This window comes from Manacus candei, unplaced genomic scaffold (assembly GCF_025592945.1).
Source record: "Manacus candei isolate 608988 ecotype Guabito, Panama unplaced genomic scaffold, ASM2559294v1 h1tg000061l, whole genome shotgun sequence".
NCBI classification, from domain to species: Eukaryota; Metazoa; Chordata; class Aves; order Passeriformes; family Pipridae; genus Manacus; species Manacus candei.
Window position 1 is genome coordinate 4,266,828 of NW_026138109.1, and position 20,933 is coordinate 4,287,760.

Here is a 20,933-nt window from a genome sequence, read left to right on the forward strand (position 1 = left end):
TGTGTGTTTGTGTGAGGTGGCACAATCTTTATGGGCATACATAGAATAATAGCTAATTAAAGCTTCTTCTTTTGGATTTTTTTCCCTAGATAATGGGATCCATGAGAGTGCTATCCTTCATTGCAGATGGATTCTATATATACTACCCAATGCTTGTCGTCATTCTCTGTATTGCCACATACTTTAGGTAAGTTATTTGCAATATAGATTCTCCACATTTCTTTAATAAGATTAGTTTCATCAGTCAGGAAGACATTCAATACTCCTTTTCCAGCAGTTGACTTGTGTCATATTAATAAAAATACAAAACCTAAATCATTAAATTGCTATTTATATAGGTGAAGTGTGTACATTTTAAGAATATAGATTGTGTTAAACCATAGCTGAGTTTTGAGGGTTTTTCTCCCCATTAAACTTCATTCCTAGATTTTGAGGGGTGATCTTTTAGAACTTTGGAGCCTGGGGGCATCTAGATTCTGCTTGAGATTAAAATTACCATGAGGAAGCTGTGTTTTCAGCAAGGTTTTCTAATGAACTAAGAAACATTAGCAGAAATTTTAGGTGTTGAACTTCCTAACAGACTCGTAAAAAATTCCTGATGTGTTACCAGACTTTCATTTGAAAGCATACTGGTTTAAACAATTTGATCTTGTTTCCTTAAGCCGCAGTTTGTTGGAGGGTGGAAGGGTAATTGTAGAAAACACTGTTACATGCTAGCTTTATCCTTATATTTCAAAATGTCTGGTTTGACCACAGAAGGGACAGGATACTTTCGGTCTGACCTTGCTCAGATACTTTTATGTTAATTTCTTCAATTTTGCATTACCTTTCAGTCAGAAGCAAGGTATATGTTTTTAGTCATATACAATGTAGGTGAATGCCTCAAATTCCCATTAATACTGTGTGTACATCCAGATATGCATATAGATAGTAAGATAACAAGGACCTGGGCTTTTCGTGCTTACTTTTTGGTTAAGTGACAGAAGTGAAGGAAAAGTGAACATCAAAACAAAACAAAAAATCAAACCAGAAAGCCAATGACTAGAAAAGTGTTTGTGTGACTTCTTGTCCATGATGATGCTGGATCTTGAATGCCACGGTGAAAAGGAAGAATAGAAAGTAAAGGAGGGGAAGTTGCTTTAGTGACCTCTGCTAATTCAGATACATGCAAAAGGTTTAATTAAATAAAGACTTAATTAAAATCTGTCAAGGAAAGCTTGAAGTAAGCTCTGTTTAATCCAGCAGTCTTAAAGTTCAGATAGTATAAGAAAAAAACTTGAGCATAAATATACAATGAGGCCAATTTGGAGCATGACATTGATATTCTACTTTGGAGAAAGGAAAATAATAATGAAAACAGCAGTTGTGTTCTCTGGTGTGAAGCTGAAAAGGTGAAAGTGGTTTCCTGCTATCTAGTTCCAGGACTAGCTTAAAAAAGGTGGAGCAAGCTTATTATCTGACTGCTGCCTACTGGCTCTCCAAAATGGCAGCCAGCATCCCTACAGCTTAAGAGTATGGCACACATTTCTCCTAAGTGAAACCTGAGGTGAAGGAGACTTTCCTTTGTTATTAGTGTTTCAAAAATACAGAAATCACAGTAAGAAAAATTTTTATAGTAATTGTCTTCTGGCAAAGAAGAGTCAATGATGTATCATAAATTCTGTTATATCTGAGAACACCTAAGCAATTGACTTATGTGAAATCATTTGCACTACTCTCTGACTATATACATTTTTATCTCTATTTGGATAGGGTTATTTTCAGTTGGATTTAGGAATGTGTCACTGTTCTGAATTTTCTGGTTTCTCAGCTAGTGTAAGAATCTGTCTTCTGTGTTGCTTTTTTACTTGTATTGTCCATAATTTTCTGAATAATTCGTTTTACATCTTGCATTGTAATATATCTAAACTGTTCATTGTAAATTAACAAAGGAAATTAATTACTTCTCCTTCTTGTTTTATCAGCTTAGGAACTCGTTGTTTGAATCTTTTGGGATTCCAGCAGTTCATGGGGGATAGTGAAATGACTTCTGATTTGATTGATGAAGGAAAAGAGCTAATCAGAAGAGGTAAATTAGGTCCTCTATCATAGTCTTCCTACAAAATCATAGAACCATTGAATCATCAAGGTTGGAAAAGACCTCGAAGATCATTGAGTCCAACTGTGAACCCAGCACTTGCCAAGTTCACCACTAAGCCATGTCCCCAAGTGCTACACGTCTTTTAAATATCTCTGGGGATGGTGACTCCACCACTTCCTGCAGCAATCTGTTCCAATGCTTGACAACCCGTTCAGTGAAGAATTTTTTCCTAGTATCCAAACTAAACATCCCCTGGCACAACTTGAGGCCATTTCCTCTTGTCTTGTTGTTTGTTACTTGGAAGGAGTGACTGACCCCCAACTCACTACACTCTCCTTTCAGGTGGTTGTAGAGAGCTATAAGGTCACGATCCATGAGCCTCCTTTTCTCCGGACTAAACATGCCCAGCTCTCTGAGTGTCTTCTCATTAGACATTTGCTCCAGACCTTTCCCCAGCTCCATTGCCCTTCTCTGGACATGCTCCACCACCTCAACATCTTTTCTAAACTGAGGGGCCCAGAACTGGACACAGCACCCAAGGTGCAGCCTCACCAGTGGCAAGTACAGGGGAGGAATCACTTCCCTGGTCCTACTGGCCTTTCAGTTCCTGATACAGGCCAGGATGCCACTGGCCTTCTTGCCCACTTGGGCACACTCTGGCCCATGTTCAGCTGCTGTCGACCAGCACCCTCAGATCCTTTTCCACTGGACCTCTTCTCTTTCCAGCCACCCTGCCCCAGTCCTGTAGTGTTGCAGGGGGTTGTTGTGACCAAAGTGAAAATTGAAAGGAAGGTGGCTTGGTGACCACTTCCACCAGCTCCCTCAGTGCCCTTGGATGGATCCCATCTGGCCCCATAGACGTGTGTGTGTGTGTAAGCAGTGTAGCTGCTTAGTAGTAGCACTGGTCACTGACCATTTCCCTTGGATTCTGGGGGCTTTATTCTGCTCCCCATCTCTGTCTTTCACCACAGGGGACTTGGTACCCAGGCAACACCCGATCTTACTCTTAAAGACTGAGGCAAAAATGGCATTAAAGTTTACCTTGGCCTTTTCCTCTTCACGTTATATGTTCTTGGATTAAATTTGTCTGAAAATTGCAAAAAACCAAAAAGCTTGTCATTATTTTGACATTATTTTGAAAACTGTACTGAGGCAGTCCACAATACAAAATGCAATAGACCTACAGGACTGTGGTTGCTATGGACTTCATTGATATCTAAAGTGAAGTACCAGTTTTATTCATCCAGTATCTGAATTTTAGGTATTTCTAAATATTTTACAGTATGTTACTGCTCTAAGCAGATGCTTGTTTCATAAAGGATGGTTAACATCTAAATTGTGTTTATCATCAACAAACTCATTTTAATCTTTCTTTGTGTGTGTTGATAGAGCTGCATGAGTTCAGTCATTTCCTTAAGTTTTTTTTGCTGTGTGAACTAACTGTGTTTTATCAGAGAAAGCATGTTGTTGTAGAGCTGTAATTATCTGCTGGTTTAGAAAGCTTTTTATTTTAAGTTAATTTTTATTGAAAGGGTTTCTTGAAAATTGTTAAAAGCCATTGTGGTTCTTGAGTAAATACTTAGAAATTAAAATTTCAAGATACAGTGTTATATTATGGAATAGTTTTATTCTGATAGTTTATGCAAAATGAAACCTGGATTTACTTAGAGTAGTAGTATTTCTATTTTTTTGGAGAAAGATGAATGTTTCTCATTCCTCTAAACAAAAGTTTATGATTGCTTCGATACTGTGATGTTCTACTTTCAACTTCATAGCAGATATGACCACAAAGTATTGGGGTCATACTTTGGGCCTCACAGAGCTTCAGCAAGATCTTAAGTCAACACCGCTCAAGTTTTTTATAATGTTATACTTTTCCCAGCTACTTCTAGAGGTTTTTTTTTTTTTGCTTTGCCAGCTGGTATCCAAATATTGTGCTGTGACCCAAGACACCATCATCACAAATTCATTTTGATTGGAAACGCTATAATGATAGACAAGCAGCTTTTTGTTTTGTTTTTGTTTAGTTGTATGAGTTGTCTATTTCAGTAAGAACCTGCTAGTTAACTTTGGATTTTCACTTCTTTAAAAAAAAATATTGCTAATGAATTTTCTTTTATGGAGCTCAGACAAATAATGTTTTTTTATTTATAGAGAAAAGAAAACGACAGAGGCAGGAAGAAGGTGAAAACAGAAGAAGGGTATGAGATTGTTTAAGCTAATAATAATAATAATATTATACTGCAATATCTGATAGGATTTGCCATGGCTATTTAATTCAGCATAATCTCTTCCACAAAAAAGGTAGTCCCAAATAATTGATGGGATCAGTTGAATCTTGCTTAATAGTCTTGGTTGGAGGTTAATTAAAGAGGATGATTTTAGTGACACTACTTAGATACTCTTGTTACTCAGGGTGCTATGGTGTATGCCAATGGGTGTAAAAAACATTAAAAAGGTTCCTGAATTCTAGGATGCCAAATAATCTGAAATGGCTTATTATCAGTGTCTTACATTGATACTGCTCTGCTTGAAAGAACTGCAGTTGCAGTGTCATCATGTTCACTAAAATGGGGACTGTGTGCTCCTCCCAAACTTACCTTGTTGTTTTACGTGTTTATTGGAAAGTAACTGTCACAGGTTTTTTCCAGAGGAGGTAATTACATTGGAGACAGAAATAATACTGTTACTGCTGAACAAAAAACCAGAATGTTTGTTTCAAATCATATTTTGTGTGCAGACCGAACTGAAAGATTTGTGAAGCTTTAGGTTTTCATTAGTTTATAACATTTGGAATCTAGCATGGAAAGTCACAGAGACAAATAGAAAGGATGCTTGCAAGATAATACTGGAACTAAAACCTCTTGGCTTTTCAAGCTCGGGTATACTTTGATCCTTGATGACAGTCAGTACTGTGCAGACCTTTCTTCTGATCCTCTGCCCCCATCTCATAATTTAGAACCTGAATTTGTTGTGAAACAAAGTAGCAGTGAGTGCATGATATATTTAGTATACACTAAAAGGATCTGACATCAACAGTTTTAGTTAAACAGCAAGCTCAAGTTTCAGATGTTACCTGTTATTTTGAGTTTTGCATTAAATACTGTAGCATATAAATAATGTAGCATATTCATTTTTTGGAGCTTTTGAGAGTGTCATGTTGTACTGGATCTTGATTAAAGTGTTTAATCCTTCTGGAGTTTAGAATTGTAACATATGACATAACTTTTGAGTTATACCAGGTTTTTTTTTTATATCAGTAACTTTTGAGTATACCAGTTCTTACCAGACTGTAATCTGGGATCTAAATATGGGACTGAAACATATAAAAGAGTAATTAGAAATGTTTCTATTGAGACATGAAGTTGTCTCCTAAAAAAGCATGAGACATTTTCTTCTTTAGTATTTCTTTATACTTCATACTAAAATGTTTACAATGTAAAGGGTGTCAGAATGGAAACAACAGAACAACAAGCTTAATAAACATGGCCTGTCCAAATGTTTGGGGTTTTGTGTGCTGTTCTGTTTCCATTTTACCACTAGATGGAAGTAGTAAACAACAAAAGCAGCAGTGCCCACCATAACTTAGGGGAGTTGAGTGGACTTTGAGTGCAGATTTGAGATGCAGTTTGTTTTCTGCAAATCTTTTTTCTGAAGAACAGTTATGGTTACTGGCTTAGTGAAGAGACACATCTTGAGTTTAAAATGAAGCAAAAATTCTTCCTGTATCAAGATACTGTACAAGAACATTTTGAAAATATTGCTTTGATAATCTGTTGTGATTAATTTAGCTCTAAATTATGAACCTTGGGTATTCCTTGATCCCACATATGCTTTGTTGTGTTGCTTTATCCTCACAACTTATGTTTTCTTTTGTTGTCTTTTTCCAGGAATGGAAGGAGCGATATGGAAATAGAGACGATTCCACTAGAAACAGAGCTGTCCACACAGACCAAAAAGAATCCAGCTTCACAGAGACCAATGCCAATAGACGTAAGCTTTGTGGGTTTGGGGGGAGATTGGTTTTGTTTTGTTTTCTTTTACTATCTTGTCTGCACAACACTGGCTGTGTGACTAGTTTCAAATATATTCCTTTTTGTGTTAGGTGATGTGCTGATACATCCACTTCTGTGGCACAGTGCCATCTTGCCATTAAGACACTGAAAAGAGTGCTGTGTTTCTTTCAATCTCCAACACTTCAACTAGTTGAGATTGGAGATTCTGACTCCACTCTAAGACCATGTGCTGGTTTAAAAGTTAACCAGCAGGGGAAATGAACTTAACTCAAAAGAGAGATTATAAGTCAGAATAACAATTTATTAAAATAATACAATAAGTACAATTATACAAACAAACAATTGGTCTTAACCCACAAACCCCAAATGTATAACCCAGCACCCTGGGGCATGAACAAAGTGGTGTTCCTTGGTCCCCCCCTGAGTCCAAAGTGAAGGGAGAGGGGAAAAACCTGCTGGTGGGAGAGCTGTTGCAGTCTGGTCAAAAGTGGTGATTGCAGTCCAGTTGAGGGTAGTGGTCTCAGTCTGGTTGAGAGTGGTGAGCTGCAGTCTTCCTCTGGATCCCACGAGTGGTAGAAAGGTTCTGAAACTCCAGGTTTATATATTCTCCAGTTCAGGCAGGAATGGTCAGTCGTTCCCTCAGAGCAGGGAATTCCATAAAAGGATGCTCAGTCCTTCCTTCAGAGCGGCGAATTCCATAAAAGGGTATGAGGACAGGAACACCCCCCCACACCTTGCAGGCCCCCCCCCCGACAACAGTTTCTGGGAAATGGCATGGAGGGCCATAGAATACACAGTTTTGGGCTACACCCATCCAGTGATGAATCGGTCCCAGCTGTTCTGACTAGGACAGACCAATAACTTGGTCTTATGGGATATATAATGATTGCAGTTAGAGTAGCAGTTGTCAGGAAAGAAAATAATTATGTTGTGAAGTTGGGTGTTGTAAATCACAAAATTTATCTCTTCTACTTGGAAATTGCTATCTCACACTGGAATAATGGAGCAATCAGTTGACCAGCTTATGTGAAACCAATAACATACCACGCAAGTGGGTACATTTTTGTTTAATAATGTCTGTTAGCAAAATACTTATTTTTGGAAGTTTAAAGCATCACAAAAGTTTATTTGTGAGAGTATTAGTGGGGGTTTTGTGCATTTTTGATCTTTTTTTGTACTCCTGTAAGCTAACATTAAGTAAAATGAAACTGAAGAAAAAGGAAGAAAAAGGGGAGGAGGAGGCAAGCTTTGAATATGCTTTTGAGACAATGCTGGTAGATTCCCCCTCCTCTTTACAAAGTTGGAAATGCAGATTTTTAGTGGTAGACTAACCAAAATTGTATTTTAATATGAATATGTAGCATTCCAACACCAAAACCAGCCATAGGTACTTTCCTAGTGAAGGTTGCAGACTGAACTGCAAAACAAATATATTTCATTAATTCATGAGATTGTCTCTTTAAAAACAAAGAAAAGTTAATAAAAAAATTCCTTCAGCTAGCTTACTTAAAGCCTGAAGCTGTGAAGATGAATGGATGATTGTTTGATTTAAAAAGTAAAGTTTGCATGTAGTTTCTCATTTTCATTGTGTCTTTGCAAGGCAGATCTCATCCTATTTGAGGGGCAAGAGAAAAGTTGTAGTTGCATGTGTTCTATGGAGGTACAAAACTGAAATACTATAAACTTGAGCAACTTTGGTTTAATATTGAATCTGCTCTAAATTATGGCACTTTCACTTTGGATGAGATATTTATTAATATAGTCTTTTAAATTTGATGTCTTCAAGCTGTTCACAGAGCAAACAAGTGTCTTTCTTTCCTTTTATTTATTCAGCACTATCAAAGTATACCCGATCAAATGGCAGGACTGAAAGAGATAGAATAGAACTCCTCCAGGATGCAGAACCTTTGGATTTTAATGCAGACTCTGTTAACGATGACCCTCTTGAATCAGACTCGGGAAGGTGAGGAATCTTCCGTGTTATTTACAATTAAAAGATACTAATGTCTTGTGTCTTCTGACCTATGACAACTGCGTCAAATGTTTTCATAATAATAGTTTGGTAAACTAAATTTATCATTTCTCCTAACTCTTCTCCTTTCTTCCTTCTGCCCCATGGTACAGGAATTGTTTTAGAACCTATTAAAATCTAAAGGTTTTTCAGGTTCTTAGAAATATCAGAGTAAGATTTGAATATAACTTTGTATAGTGGTATAATCTGAAAAATACTTCATATAAAACTGACGAAGGACCAGTTTGTTAAAGAAACTTCTCATGACTATTCAGGAGGCACTCTGGCAATCACACTCTCACCACCCCAGACTTTCACTGCTGGGACTGAAGCCCCTTCACAGCCTGTGGCTCCAGTGACTCTACGGGTGCCCTGTTTCACTCCCTGCACACCCCGCTCCCACACAGTCAGAGAAGTTTTTAAGTTTCCCTTTCTAGCTCAGCCACAAGTTTCCTGTACCAGAGTTCCAGATGTCTGGTTCCTTTAAGTAATTTAATCATGGTGCAGCGACAGAATAGCTCGAGTTTGTACCTCCGGGGAGGGGCCCCAAACTAAGGAATCCCTGAGCTTTTATACCCTCACAGGCTGTGCCCCCGATACTCTGCGGTCTACCAGCTCAGTCCTCGGCTCCTGCAGAGTCTCCAAGTGTCCGGTCACCTGGCTGGTGCCACAGGTCCCCGTGCAAAGGGTTGAGTCATGGCCTCTTGCCTGGGGCTCCTCCCATTTCCTGCCATCCAGGACACAACGTGCAGCTGCACACAGAGCTACCTGCACTAGGTGTATTCCTCAACAGACATAGGTACAACATAAGGTTTTCTGTAATTTCCTGCAAGGCTTCAGAAAGCACTTGATTCTCCTGTATAAAATCCATTATAAAAGGCTGCAAGAAAGAAAACTGGGGATCAGATCTTGGAACTACTGTTAAATTAAACTGTGAACTTCCTGAACAGAAAGTACAAGACTGCACTATGTAGCTCTCTGTAATAGAGAATTTTTAGATTCTGTGGGTGTGACCACAACAGCAAATTTCCTCACTGATAGAGTATCTTATATAACTGCTTAGCTCTGCTCATACTTAAGAAACAAATAAAATATTGCATGGGTGCTTTTTTTAATCTAGGTCATTCTGGTGTAGAACCATTTAATATAAATAATTTAAAATTCCCATATAAAAACTTATAATTTATTATTTTTCAGCTAAAACTACCATACCCAATCAAAAAAAGCCACAAATGGTTTTAGTAGACTTCTGTTTATAAGCACACAAACTACTTTTTGGATGCCATTGTTTGGTTGGGGTTTTTTATGTTTTGGGTTTTTGTTGTTTGTTTAGTTGTTAGTTTAGTTGGGTTTTTTTAAGAAGAAAGTCCTGTTCAACCAAAACATCTAACTTTTTTCCTTTGGATCAGGAAACAAAGTTCTTTAAGACTCTCTCTTTAAGTATTCATATCACTGTTTTTCTTGGTCACATGATGTTTAATTTAATGACTGTCTATCAAATTCTCATGGAAACAATAATTCAGAAGAACTTCAGGTCCTTAATTCACTGACGGTTAAGGACTAAGATTGTAGTGAGAGTTATTTTATTTCATGGGTCTTTATTTTTTAATTTCCTGTGATATTTTTTCATATTTAAAATTGATTCTGCAGGTACCAGCCTGGTGGAAGATACCTGTCAATGTCTCGAAGCAAAATATTTGATGATGTCTAAGCTCCTCAATGCTAAAGAAAATTCAGTGGAAGTCTAGCTCCTCCTCATTGCTTGGAAAATACTGTATTTGTGATATATCACTGAACCATCAAAGACTGTTTCTGTTTAAAAAAAAAATATGAAGGAACAATTTTGGAAATGCATGTGTATGATAAGTTCACCACTTATGATAAGAACAAGCTGCTTCTATTGTAGATACTGTTGTGCATCAGTGTGGGCTTTTGTGTCATGATGAAAAGGAGAAGACTATTAATTTAATAAATTGTATATACCTGGAACTGTATATACAATTTGAACTGTAACATTCTTAGTTCTAGAAAGAGATTTTTTGGAAGGATTTTTGTTGGGGTTTTTTTTTGTTCTTTAACTGATGCTGTGAGAGCATCTTAATGCATCCAAAGTGCAGTTATATCAATTACCATAATAAACACTTCCTATAATTTTTCTATTTGAACTTTAGTTCAAAATCTACTGAATAAAATTAAGGCTGCTTTTGCCTTCAGTGGTCTTGAATCAGACTCATATAAGGAAAAAGATTGAGTGGCAGGCTGTTCCTCATAAAACCATAAAAATACACGTTCCAGTATTTAAAGAGTGGCTACAAAGAAGAGAGACTCCCTTTTTACAAGGAGTCAAATAGAAAAGATGAGGGGTCATGGGTACAAGATAATCCTGAGGAGATTCCAGCTGGACACAATTGGAAATTTTTGCACAATGAAAACAATCATCCATTGGAGTAATCTCCCCAGAGAAGTGGTGGATTCCCTAAGATTGGACACTTTTAAGATTTGGCTGGGCAAGGTGCTGGGTTGTCTTGTCTAGACTGTGCTTTTGCTGAGAAAGGTTGGACAGTAGAATCACAGAGTCACAGAATGGTTTGGGTTGGAAGGGACCTTAAAGATCATGCAGTCCCAACTCCCCTGCCCTGGGCAGGGACACCTTCCACTAGACCAGGTTGCTCAGAGCCCCATCCAAATTGTCCTTGAACACTTCCAGGATGGGGCATCCATACCTTGTCTGGGCAACCTGTGCCAGTGCCTCACCACCCTCACAGGCAAGAATTTCTTCCTATTGTCTAATCTAAACCTACTCTCTTTAACTTTGAAGCACTTCCCCCTTGTCCTACCACTACAGTTTCTGGTGAAGGTCCCTCTCCAACTTCGTTGTAGGCTCCTTCAGATACTGGAAAGTTGCTATGAGGTCTTCTTGCAACCTTCTGTTCTACAGGCTGAACAGTCCCAGCTCTCTCAGCCTGTCCTCATAGGGGAGGTGCTCCAGACCCCTTTTCTTTCATGGCCCTCCTCTGGACTCCCTCCAACAGGTCCATGTCCTTCCTGTGCTGGGACCCCAGAGCTGGATGCAGTGCTCCAGGTGGGGTCTCACCAGACCAGAGCTGAGGGGCAGAATCCCCTCCCTCGACCTTGCCCACCCTGCTTTGGGTGCAGCCCAGGACACATTTGGCTTTCTGGGCTGTGAGTGCACATGGCTGAGTCATATGCAGCCTCTCACCCACCAGCACCCCCAAATCCTTCTCAGAAGGGCTGCTCTCAATCACTTCTCTGCCCAGCCTGTAGGTGTGTCTGGGATTGCCATGGTCTAGGTGTAGGACCTTGCACTTCACTTTGTTGAACTTCATGAGGTTTGTACAGACCCACCTCTCAAGCCAGACCAGGTCCTTCTGGATGGCATCCGCACCCTCCAGGGTTTTGACTGCACCACACAGCCTAGTGTTGACAGATAATCCTTGAGGTCCCTTCCAGCCTGGTATTCTGTGATTCTGTGAAATTTGGTGGCGTAAATTTTGGAGCAATGTGTGTTGGTGAAGAAAGGCTGTATTTTTTTCTTTTCCAACATTATAAGCAGATAAATGATTTTAGCATGTGTAAATAGTTGAAATTGAATATGGACCAGTTTCACTGTCTTAAGTGCATGTGTGCAATAGCAAGAATACATTATCAAAGATACAATGTCTGCTTAAGATCTTTACAGTTGTAATGATTCAAAATTTTGGCACACTAGTGTTTTTGTAACTGTTAAAGAAATATACTATGAAAATTGAGTTAAATACTGAAACATGATAATTTGCACGCACCTCAGGCACGGCTTCAAACTGTAGAGTATTTCTTTAAAAGAAGGGAAATACATAGCATGACTAGATAATGGCAAACACTTTTAATATCCTGAATACCCTGGTTGCATTATGTATCAGTTTTTCAGGTGCCTGTATTTTGCAGTAAGTTGTTGCAAAAGGAATAATACTTATTCATTTGTATGCCATTCAAAAATGCCAATTGTTGACAGTGTAGAAAAGCTTCACATTAATTTTATTGGTGTAGATACATTTTTAAACCGTAGTTACTTGAATGAAGTTTCAAATGTAATCGTAAGGTAAAAGATGTGGTCACATTCATGATAACTTTGGTAATTTGAATAACTTAAAATATTGCTTTTTTGCAGTTTGTCTGAAGTCTTTACCACATGGGAGTTTTCTTATGTGCTTATTGCAGAGTTATGTTGAAAACTGAAATAGAACATGTTTCTATCAAATATTCTTTATCATGCTTCAAAAAAAGATGTCTCATAAAGCAGCTACAAATGAGTTGTTCAGAAAAGTAAGTTTTCATGAATGACATATTCTACTAATTTTTAAAAATAGTCTGTGTTTTCTGAAGTTTATTGTTAATGGGGATCTAACTCTACCTCCTGTGATTTAGTACGTGTTCTAACAGTAGTGGTATTTGTAATATATTGATCTGCCTGTTTTAAAACACTGAATTGTTACTATGAAGAAGAAAAAAATCTCTATTTGTATAGAAATAACTATATTAATAAATTGGCAGACATACAATAATTGTCAGTTTTGTTCTTAGGTGAATACACTGAATGTCAGCCATGCCCACATGTATTCAAGCTCATGCAATTTCCAGATTGCTTATATGAGGGCACTTTTTTAGTTTGGGTATTTTGTGTTTGTAAAGCTTGTTCCAAATCTTATGGCTGTATCAGGGACTGGAAGTTGAGTAAATGAGTCTTTATTCAGAGTCTTTTCTTTAACATCTCTATGTTAGCACCTATTTAATTTATTTTAGTTCTACTTAAAAGTGCTATCCTGAATTCAGCCTTATGTGAAAGGCTTTGTATATGTTTTTGGACATCCATCCACATGAATGCTCTTAGACTTGATATTTCTATTTTAAGAATTTATATCGCATTTAATTGCCCAAAAGTTTATTTATAAAAATCTTGGAATGAAATAAGATTCAAGTTCTTTGCTTAACTCTTGAAATGTCACTGCAAAAGGGATCTAATTCAGCGCTAATGGCAAAACTATAGAAGGAATGTTTGTTTTTCTGCATGTCTGTGAAGTATCCTTACCTAGTCCTTCGTAACTTCAGAGACTTGGATCGAGGCTTCTTGGGGCCTGGTTTTTCCTTTCTCAGTGAAATGGCTGCAAACAGAATTTTCAGGGGAAGCATGGTCAGGATTTTATATACAAAAGATAACTAGTCCCTGGTGTAAGCCTTCTGTGCAGTTTCACTGGAATACAATAATTTGAGGAGTTGACTGTATAAATTAATGGCAGTGGGATTTCAGATTCTAACATGGACATTCTGAGCTCATGGGGATGGGAATTCGCTGACCTTTTTTGATGTTGCAGAGGAGTAAGGGAGTAACCAGTGAGTGCTTTTTGAGCTCTGAAGATCTCTAAAGATTTCCTGGATTGCACTTGGCGATCCCTGGAGTTGTCACACCCTCCCTGGATGCTGTTTAAGTAAGGAGTTGATAAGTGAAGTCATGTTTCATCTGTAGTGTGCATTGCTGACCAGCAAATTACTCTTGCTCTGATTATGTGCAATTTGTCTGCCAATTAATCTAAAGTGTGTTGTGAAAACTAGTTATGGGTTCATATCACTAAATCTGGAAGACTTCAAATAAAGAAATAGAGAGTACAACTATAAAAGAACATTGTAGAAATAAGGGATATGCCTGCACAGCATTTGCTCTCTGCTTGAGCTAGTTTTAAACTCATTTGCTTACTGTTCATACCAACAATACAGAACTTGCCTGGGGGCTCTGTGCCTAAGGATTTACCCCTCTCCTGAGAGGTGGTGGATGACCCATCCCTGGAAACATTCGTGGCCAGGCTGGACAGGGCTCTGAGCACTCAGACTAGTTGAAGATGTCCCAGCTGATTGCAGTGGGGGGTTGGACTAGATGGCCTTTACAGGTCCCTTCCAACCCAAACCATTCTGTGACTCTGTAGTGCTTCCCAGCCAGACTGTGGCAACTCTTGATGGGTTCTGCACTGCTGTAGCTTGAGTCCCAGCAGTGATGCAGCTGAACCAAGTTAAAACTCTCTTTGGTATGTGGAGCAGTGACTAAACTGTAGGCTAATGGTATTCCTGCATCCCATTTGATGTTCCAGATTAGGTGATTTTTGATACAACTCCCTTGCAAACTGTGCTTTTGGAAACTGAGTTTTAATGTATTTTTCTGTCTGTAAATATAGTCATATTTATTTGCAGCTGAAGAATGTCAGTTATGTATTTCTTTGTTATTTCACCTCTGAATTACCAAGCAGTGTGTGTGTACATTTCACCATCATTCCTGCAGTTTTCTCTTTGTAAACACCAAAAAACCCCCCAAACACCAAAAATCCTACCCAAGTTAAGTACAAATGTTTGAATGTCTTCATGTCAAAGATTTAAATGAGTGAAAAGAATGCATTCAAGTCACAATGAGCTTCAAAAACATGGAGTGAAAACTGTAGCTGCTTTGGTACTCTGTCATTGTTGGGAGTTCTTAAAAAGTATGGATAGCAAAAAGCTCTTGTCAAACTTAATACTCCTACATTAGATTTGTAGTTCTCTTTTTTCATGTGTTTAAAAACATACCTATTTTTATATGTATGTTGGGAAATAAGTCCTCTACTCTGCTGAAGAGAGGTGCATCTCAGCGGTGAAGTGAGGGAGTCTTTTTGTGAGGGAAGGTAAAGGATATGTAACTTCTAATCTGTGCTAATTGTGACACTTTGGGCAAACGACAATGTAGCTTATTATTTAGATAAAGTAACCTGTAATAGTAAGAAAAACTTTATACTACTGTAAATTAGCACTGCTGGAAAAACTATGATATATAATCTGCCTTTATTTTGCAATGAAGCACTTGTAAAATAGCCATTAGCAGAACTAATAGGAATGGTGGAAAGCTGCTGTCTTTTCAATATTTATGCTTGCGGTTTTAAAATATAACATGACAAAAATTTTTACATATGAAGTATTAAAAAAGTGATTATTATGATTTTCTGTGATTATGATAATTTGTATTTTATTAAATTTATCTTGGAATACTGTAAATGTTCTGTGAGAAATACTACATATTGTTTCAGTTTTCATTATTGCTGTAATTACTTGAAATATGGGGGCATTCACAATACCAAATAGAGATCACCTTATGAAGGAGGACTTTTTATGAGGCTTCTTAAAGAAATCTAACTTGTTCATTACAGAAAAATATGTGCATCTTAAGTATTAATAAGAACACTACTAAGGGGATATATTGTGTCCTAGCTTTTTTTTTTTTTTTTGAAATTCAGAAAATTGTTACTTTTTTCAGAGCAGCTTACTTTGTGAATCTTGTAAACTTTTTGAAACTTTTACATTCCTTTTCCCTAACGGGCTCTGCAGGAATATGTACTGCTTCATGGCAGTTATCTAATACTAGCTGTGCCTCTAAGTAGTCTAGTCTGAAGCTGAGACACTCCTACACCATTTGATTATGTTAACAGAAACTCGGCATTCCTAGCAAAAAAAAGCACGTTGAACTAGATCCCTTTTTAATACATTAATCGCTGTCATTGATTTTATTGCATTATATTTGGTACCTTCCTTTTGGGTCATATGGTAAACTCAGTTTGGTTTATTCTTTGTTTCTCTTAGAATGCATTGGAATGTGTTCCTCAGCATGCTTCTGTGTGCACGCGTGTGTTTTAGTTGTAATTGACAGGCAATAATAATATGCAGCTTCAGTTATTTCATCAGGATAATGTTGCTATATCTGACATATTCCTGTGAACTATAGTAGTTTTATAGAAATTAGTTATTTTCTATAGAAATACATTGTGTTTCTGTAGAGGTATCTGGAAGAGAAGGGAATTCATTTGTAAGCCTAGGTTTAGTAATAGATCTTCATTCTCCAGTGTATATCAAGATAGGCTGTAGGAGTGCTGCTTATGGATAGACTATCTTCTTTTGCCTTATGATACAAGTATGAATGCATAAATACCTTGTTTTGAAATTCAGAGTTACAAATTTTTCTTTGTAGTGTTCTAAATTATTGTTGTACTGGATATATTTTTGAAATGTGTGTTATATAGTCAAAGAGTTAAGTTGGCATGAAATAAATAATTTCTGCAATACATTTTCCCTGGTGTATTTTAGATATTCATACTTCTCCAAAATGTTTTTGAAAGTGATCTTTTAGAGAAATTAGACCTATTTCTTTTTTTCCAGGTGGAAATCATGCTTACTTTACAAAACAATCCGGCCTTGTTTAGTCATCTTTTTGCATTTTCTTTTAAGCAGATTAAAAAGGGAAACTGAGAAGATTCTTTTGTACCTGGACATGTTCTCAGAGTCTGAGAAGGAGACTCTGTCCCTTTACTGACACTCCCCCCAGCTGCAGAAGGCCAAGCAGCGTCTGCGAGTGCCAGGAGACAAGAGGTGCAGCCAGGCCGGCGGAGGCTGTGAGCGTCCTGCAGCACCTGGGGGAAGCCTGTGAGGGCCCTCTGTGCTCCTGGGACTGACTGGGCAGGGGGTATTGCTGTGGGGTGAAAGGTGAGGTCCCTGCACCTCACCCTCTCCTCTGTAAGCTGTCAAAGTAGGACACAATTCCCTCTAATTGACCCTGGCCACTGGTGAGGCCCAGCACAGGAAGGACACGGACCTGTTGGAGCGAGTCCAGAGGAGGCCATGAAGATGATCAGAGGGCTGGAGCACCTCTGCTACGCAGACAGGCTGATAGTGTTGGGGTTGTTCAACCTGAAGAAGAGAAGGCTCCAGGGAGACCTCACTGCAGCCTTTCAATACTTAAAGGGAGTTGATAAAAAAGATGGGGACCTACAGACCTTAGGGCCTGTAGCATTAGGACAAAGGGCAGTGGTTTTAAACTGAAAGAGGATGGACTGAGAATTGATATAAGGAAGTTTTTTGCAATGAGAATAGTGTGACACTGGGACAGGTTGCCTAGAAAGGTGGTGAATACCCCATCCCTGTAACATTCCAAATCAGACTGGAGGGGGCTCTGAGCACCCTGATCTGGCTGAAAATGTCCCTATTTATTGCAGGGAGATTGGAACTAGGTGATCTTTACCGTTCTTTTCCAACCCAAACCATTCTGTGATTCTTGAGTGATCTTCTGTGTATGTTTGTTTTTTTTTTTCCCCAGAGGTGGTTTGAATAGTGAATTGAGTCATTCTTTGCGTAGTTAACCAGCCACACTCTTCCTCCAGACTTAGTGTGATAAGTAACTACTCTAAATCTACCAGTATATGGTTTAGATGATGGGAATTGTCCTTATCAAACACTAACTTCCTATTATTAGTTGTCAGATGTTTATTTGCTTGGAGAGCAATATAAATCCTGGTGTTCAGTTGTTAGCAGTTGCTAATGAAACTACTTGAGTGCTCAGTGAATTTTACATCTTCTGAAATAGCATTTGACTGAATTGCCAGGCTTGTGAATTAACTCTGCCCTTCCCTCTGCAGCTGTGCCTGCACAGTACCACGGTGCACCTGCCACAGCATGTTGCTTGCTCATCCTAGTCTCTGCTCTGCATGCTGTGATAAAGATCTTAATCCTTTCTCTTCATAAACGTCCTGTCTGTTGCATCTTACCATGCCTCATACATATTACATTAGCCTCATACATATTACAAGCACTAGCTCATCATTGGCTTCTGATTGCCTAAGTTATATTTGCACAAATGCTGTTTCTTTCACATACTTATGGTTACTTGTTTGCTATTTGTTCTGCTTTCCCATCCGCTTTATTCTATTCTTCTATCACATACACAGTTTCACAGATACAGTGACCTTCTAATAGTTTTCCCTTACCGTGGGACCAGAACTATAGACTCTTTCTCATGTCCTCTTTCTATCAACCATGTTTCTGTAATACTTTCCACACAGAAGACACATTTTTTTCTTCCCTTCTTGGAGAACATGACCTGAGCTGCAAAGAGATTGAGCTCATGAACAGAGGTCAGGTATCAGAGAGGTTTATGAATGTGAGTTATGCACAAACACAAGAAAAGCTCTTGGGTTCCTTCCGCAAACAGTTTGTCTGATTAAAAGTGTGTGTTTTGAATCGCTCAGTCAACATCAAAGCAAAAGAACAACTGGAGGCAGTGACTAGACATGCTCTGTGGAAACCCACTAAGCCTTTGAAATCCAGGTGAACACTTGGAGTTAAACAATTCACTGTCAAACAAGGTAATTTCCAAAGCCTAGGGAAAGTCATCTTTTCTAAGTAAACTTCACAAAGACCAGATGCTGGTGGGAATTTTTCTTGTGTGTTCCCTATTCTTTTTTCCCCCAGTCTGGCTCCTTCCACTTGTACTTCTGAAAAAGCATCATGCTTTTTATTTTGGAAGATTTTACTGGTTTTAAATCTAAGGGAATCGTGAAGAAAATACAAAAGTGATGATATATTTCAGTTTGCAAGCAACAGCCTTCAAGCTCAGATTTCACAAATAACTAACTGCTAAGTCTATTGGAAGAGGCCAGCACCCATGGCAGACAGTGTGACACAGCACCACCCCTTGTGTGTGTCACAGTGTGTGGAAAGGAATGAGGCAAAGTCAACCCAGCACAGAGAGAGGTAGGACAAAGGAAGAGGCAAAGCAGAGCGTGGGAGAGGATTTGAGCAGGGTGGCAAGGGAGATGTGAGCTCTGCTGGCTCCTGGGGTAAGTTTACACCTTTTGCTGCTCCCAGCCTCACCTCAAATTTTCTGTAGGAAATCTGATAGCAACATGCTGACGGCTTGGCCCTTGAGGTCTAAAAATATGTAGCTTTGACTATAGAGGAGCAATAAAAAGCTGTGTTGGGCTCAGTACTGTGCAAACACCGTGTAGCTTTTGCCTCTCATTTCTGGAATCAAACTTTTTCATAGTTCATGGCTGAAGAGTATCCTGACAGAAGGAAAAGGAGGAAGTGAGCTGTGAGGGAGTGTGAGCAATTGTGCAATTCAGAGCACCAAAATAAAATACTAAATTTTTTTGCCTCTCATACTGTTCAGTGGCAGGTTGCAAAGACACAGACAGTTGGAATCAGGGTTTCTGGACTAACGCTTAAAACAGCTTCACAAATCCCCAGAAACTTGTTATCTCAGAGCAATAAACGGAGACTGTGGCTGCAGGTTTGAATGCTGATGTGCTGTAAAGTGATAGCCAAGCCAGTGTAGAACAAGGGGACTGGGATCTTCAGGCTCAGGGGTTGAGTGGGTGGGCAGAGTCTGTCCCAGGTACCCGCAGAGGTAGGAGCCCTCTGCTAAAGGGGGCAACAGCATGAACTTTGGTGAGTGTACCCCTGTTGTCAGTTCTGAGTGGAGGGAATTTACAGCTAGGAATAAATTAAAACCTTAAAAACACTTCCAGAAAATGGGATGAACTTGCTTCCTCTTTAAGCAGACATCTTTTGAAATCCTGCAGCAATATAATTAGATATTCAGTCACCATTTACTGGGAACAATTAGTACTAATGAGCCCTAGAAACAATAATTACTAACAAGCATTAGGAACTAACAAGCTTGATTCTACTCTCATTGAAATTAAGACCTTTGTGAGTAGCAGTAGCAGACCATGTCTTAGGTGGTTATTTCTCTGGGAACTGTTATAGAGCTTGACTGAGTTCACTAGTGTATTTGAATAAAAAACAAATATGAGACCAGTCATTTGATTAGCTACAGATTCTATCTATTGGAGCTCATAGTTCATCAATCCTTTGGAGGAATCTCAGCTTTAATGTTCACAGTGTGGCAATTTGTGGCAATTTTATTTACCACAGGTCAAGATGACGCTTCCCCATACTTTGGGGTAGACAGACTGGACCAAACCAGTATTCCTCCAGAAGAGTATGTTCAGCAACAAGGCTGAGAATAGCTGGCCCAATGTCAAAATGAAGAAATTTGAGCTCTTGATTTTTGCTCTGAAAACTTTTGGCACTTGCAGAGAACAATAAAACATGACAGTCTGTAAAATTATTCTCTGGTTGCAACAGTACAGTGTTGGATTTAATAGTAGTTTCCTTGGATGCTTACACTTTTAAGATATTTTTCATTTCTCTATTGCTTTAAAATCAAGAACTCCAATAGTCTCTGCTATTTGCCACCTTGGCTTCTGCCACAAAATCAGGAAAAGCAGGCTAGCAACTGTTACCCTATGTAGATCAAAAGAATTGTTAATGTCTTAAAAATAAATAAAAATAAATAAAAATCTACATAAACAGTCAAACTTGTATTGGATTTGATTGTTCCTTCTTTTGCAACATTTTCAAATTTGCTCTGTTCCCAACTTTCTGCTGTTAGTGATCATAGAAAGAGGCACAAAACTGTTCTTCACATGGCACCAGAAGTCCACAGCTAAGTAGAGATGAAATACAAAGACACAAGACATAGAAGTGTTCATCCCAGTGGGCACTCTGCTACATCACACACCTTAATTTTTTGCAGTAGAGCAGGAAGGATTAAAAACATCAACCATGTTATACCAAACTTCTCCTTCAAGGAATTGAGATCTTTGAGCATAATATTGGTATGCCAGTTGATTCATAAAACTCAGTTAAGTGCTGAACTTATATTTGTAATGGAAGAAAAGAAAGACTCTTTGACTGGGTGCTATTGTTTTTGAGCATTGTAATTGCTACTTCCTTGTCAAATCTGTAAATTGTGAATTCTTTAAATTTTAATGGTTTAGAAGTTAATGAAGTTGGTTAACTCTTCAGCTGATCCTGTTGAAAAGAATAATAAAGTATATATAAAAACATCCTTGATGCTTGTTACAACTGCAATGGTAAGCTTAAATTTCTTTCAGAACTTGTACTTGCAAGAATAAATTTC

The 20,933-nt window shown here is 38.4% G+C and overlaps 1 protein-coding gene across 6 annotated transcripts in view; it reads left to right on the top strand.

The window, feature by feature from the left end:
- Nucleotides 1-16,238, top strand: part of LMBRD2 (LMBR1 domain containing 2) — a 32,828-nt gene extending 16,590 nt beyond the window's left edge. For 5 of the 6 annotated variants that reach the window (XM_051804766.1, XM_051804770.1, XM_051804765.1 and 2 more), the window contains 6 exons: nt 90-187; nt 1,965-2,068; nt 4,235-4,281; nt 5,971-6,073; nt 7,930-8,059; nt 9,758-16,238. In XM_051804766.1, the coding sequence (XP_051660726.1) occupies nt 90-187; nt 1,965-2,068; nt 4,235-4,281; nt 5,971-6,073; nt 7,930-8,059; nt 9,758-9,818 (543 nt within the window). In that variant the 3' untranslated portion in view covers nt 9,819-16,238. Of the gene's footprint in view, nt 1-89; nt 188-1,964; nt 2,069-4,234; nt 4,282-5,970; nt 6,074-7,929; nt 8,060-9,757 lie in introns of those variants that run through there. The other variant, XM_051804771.1, reaches the window with a different exon arrangement.
- The last annotated feature ends 4,695 nt before the right edge of the window (nt 16,239-20,933 follow it).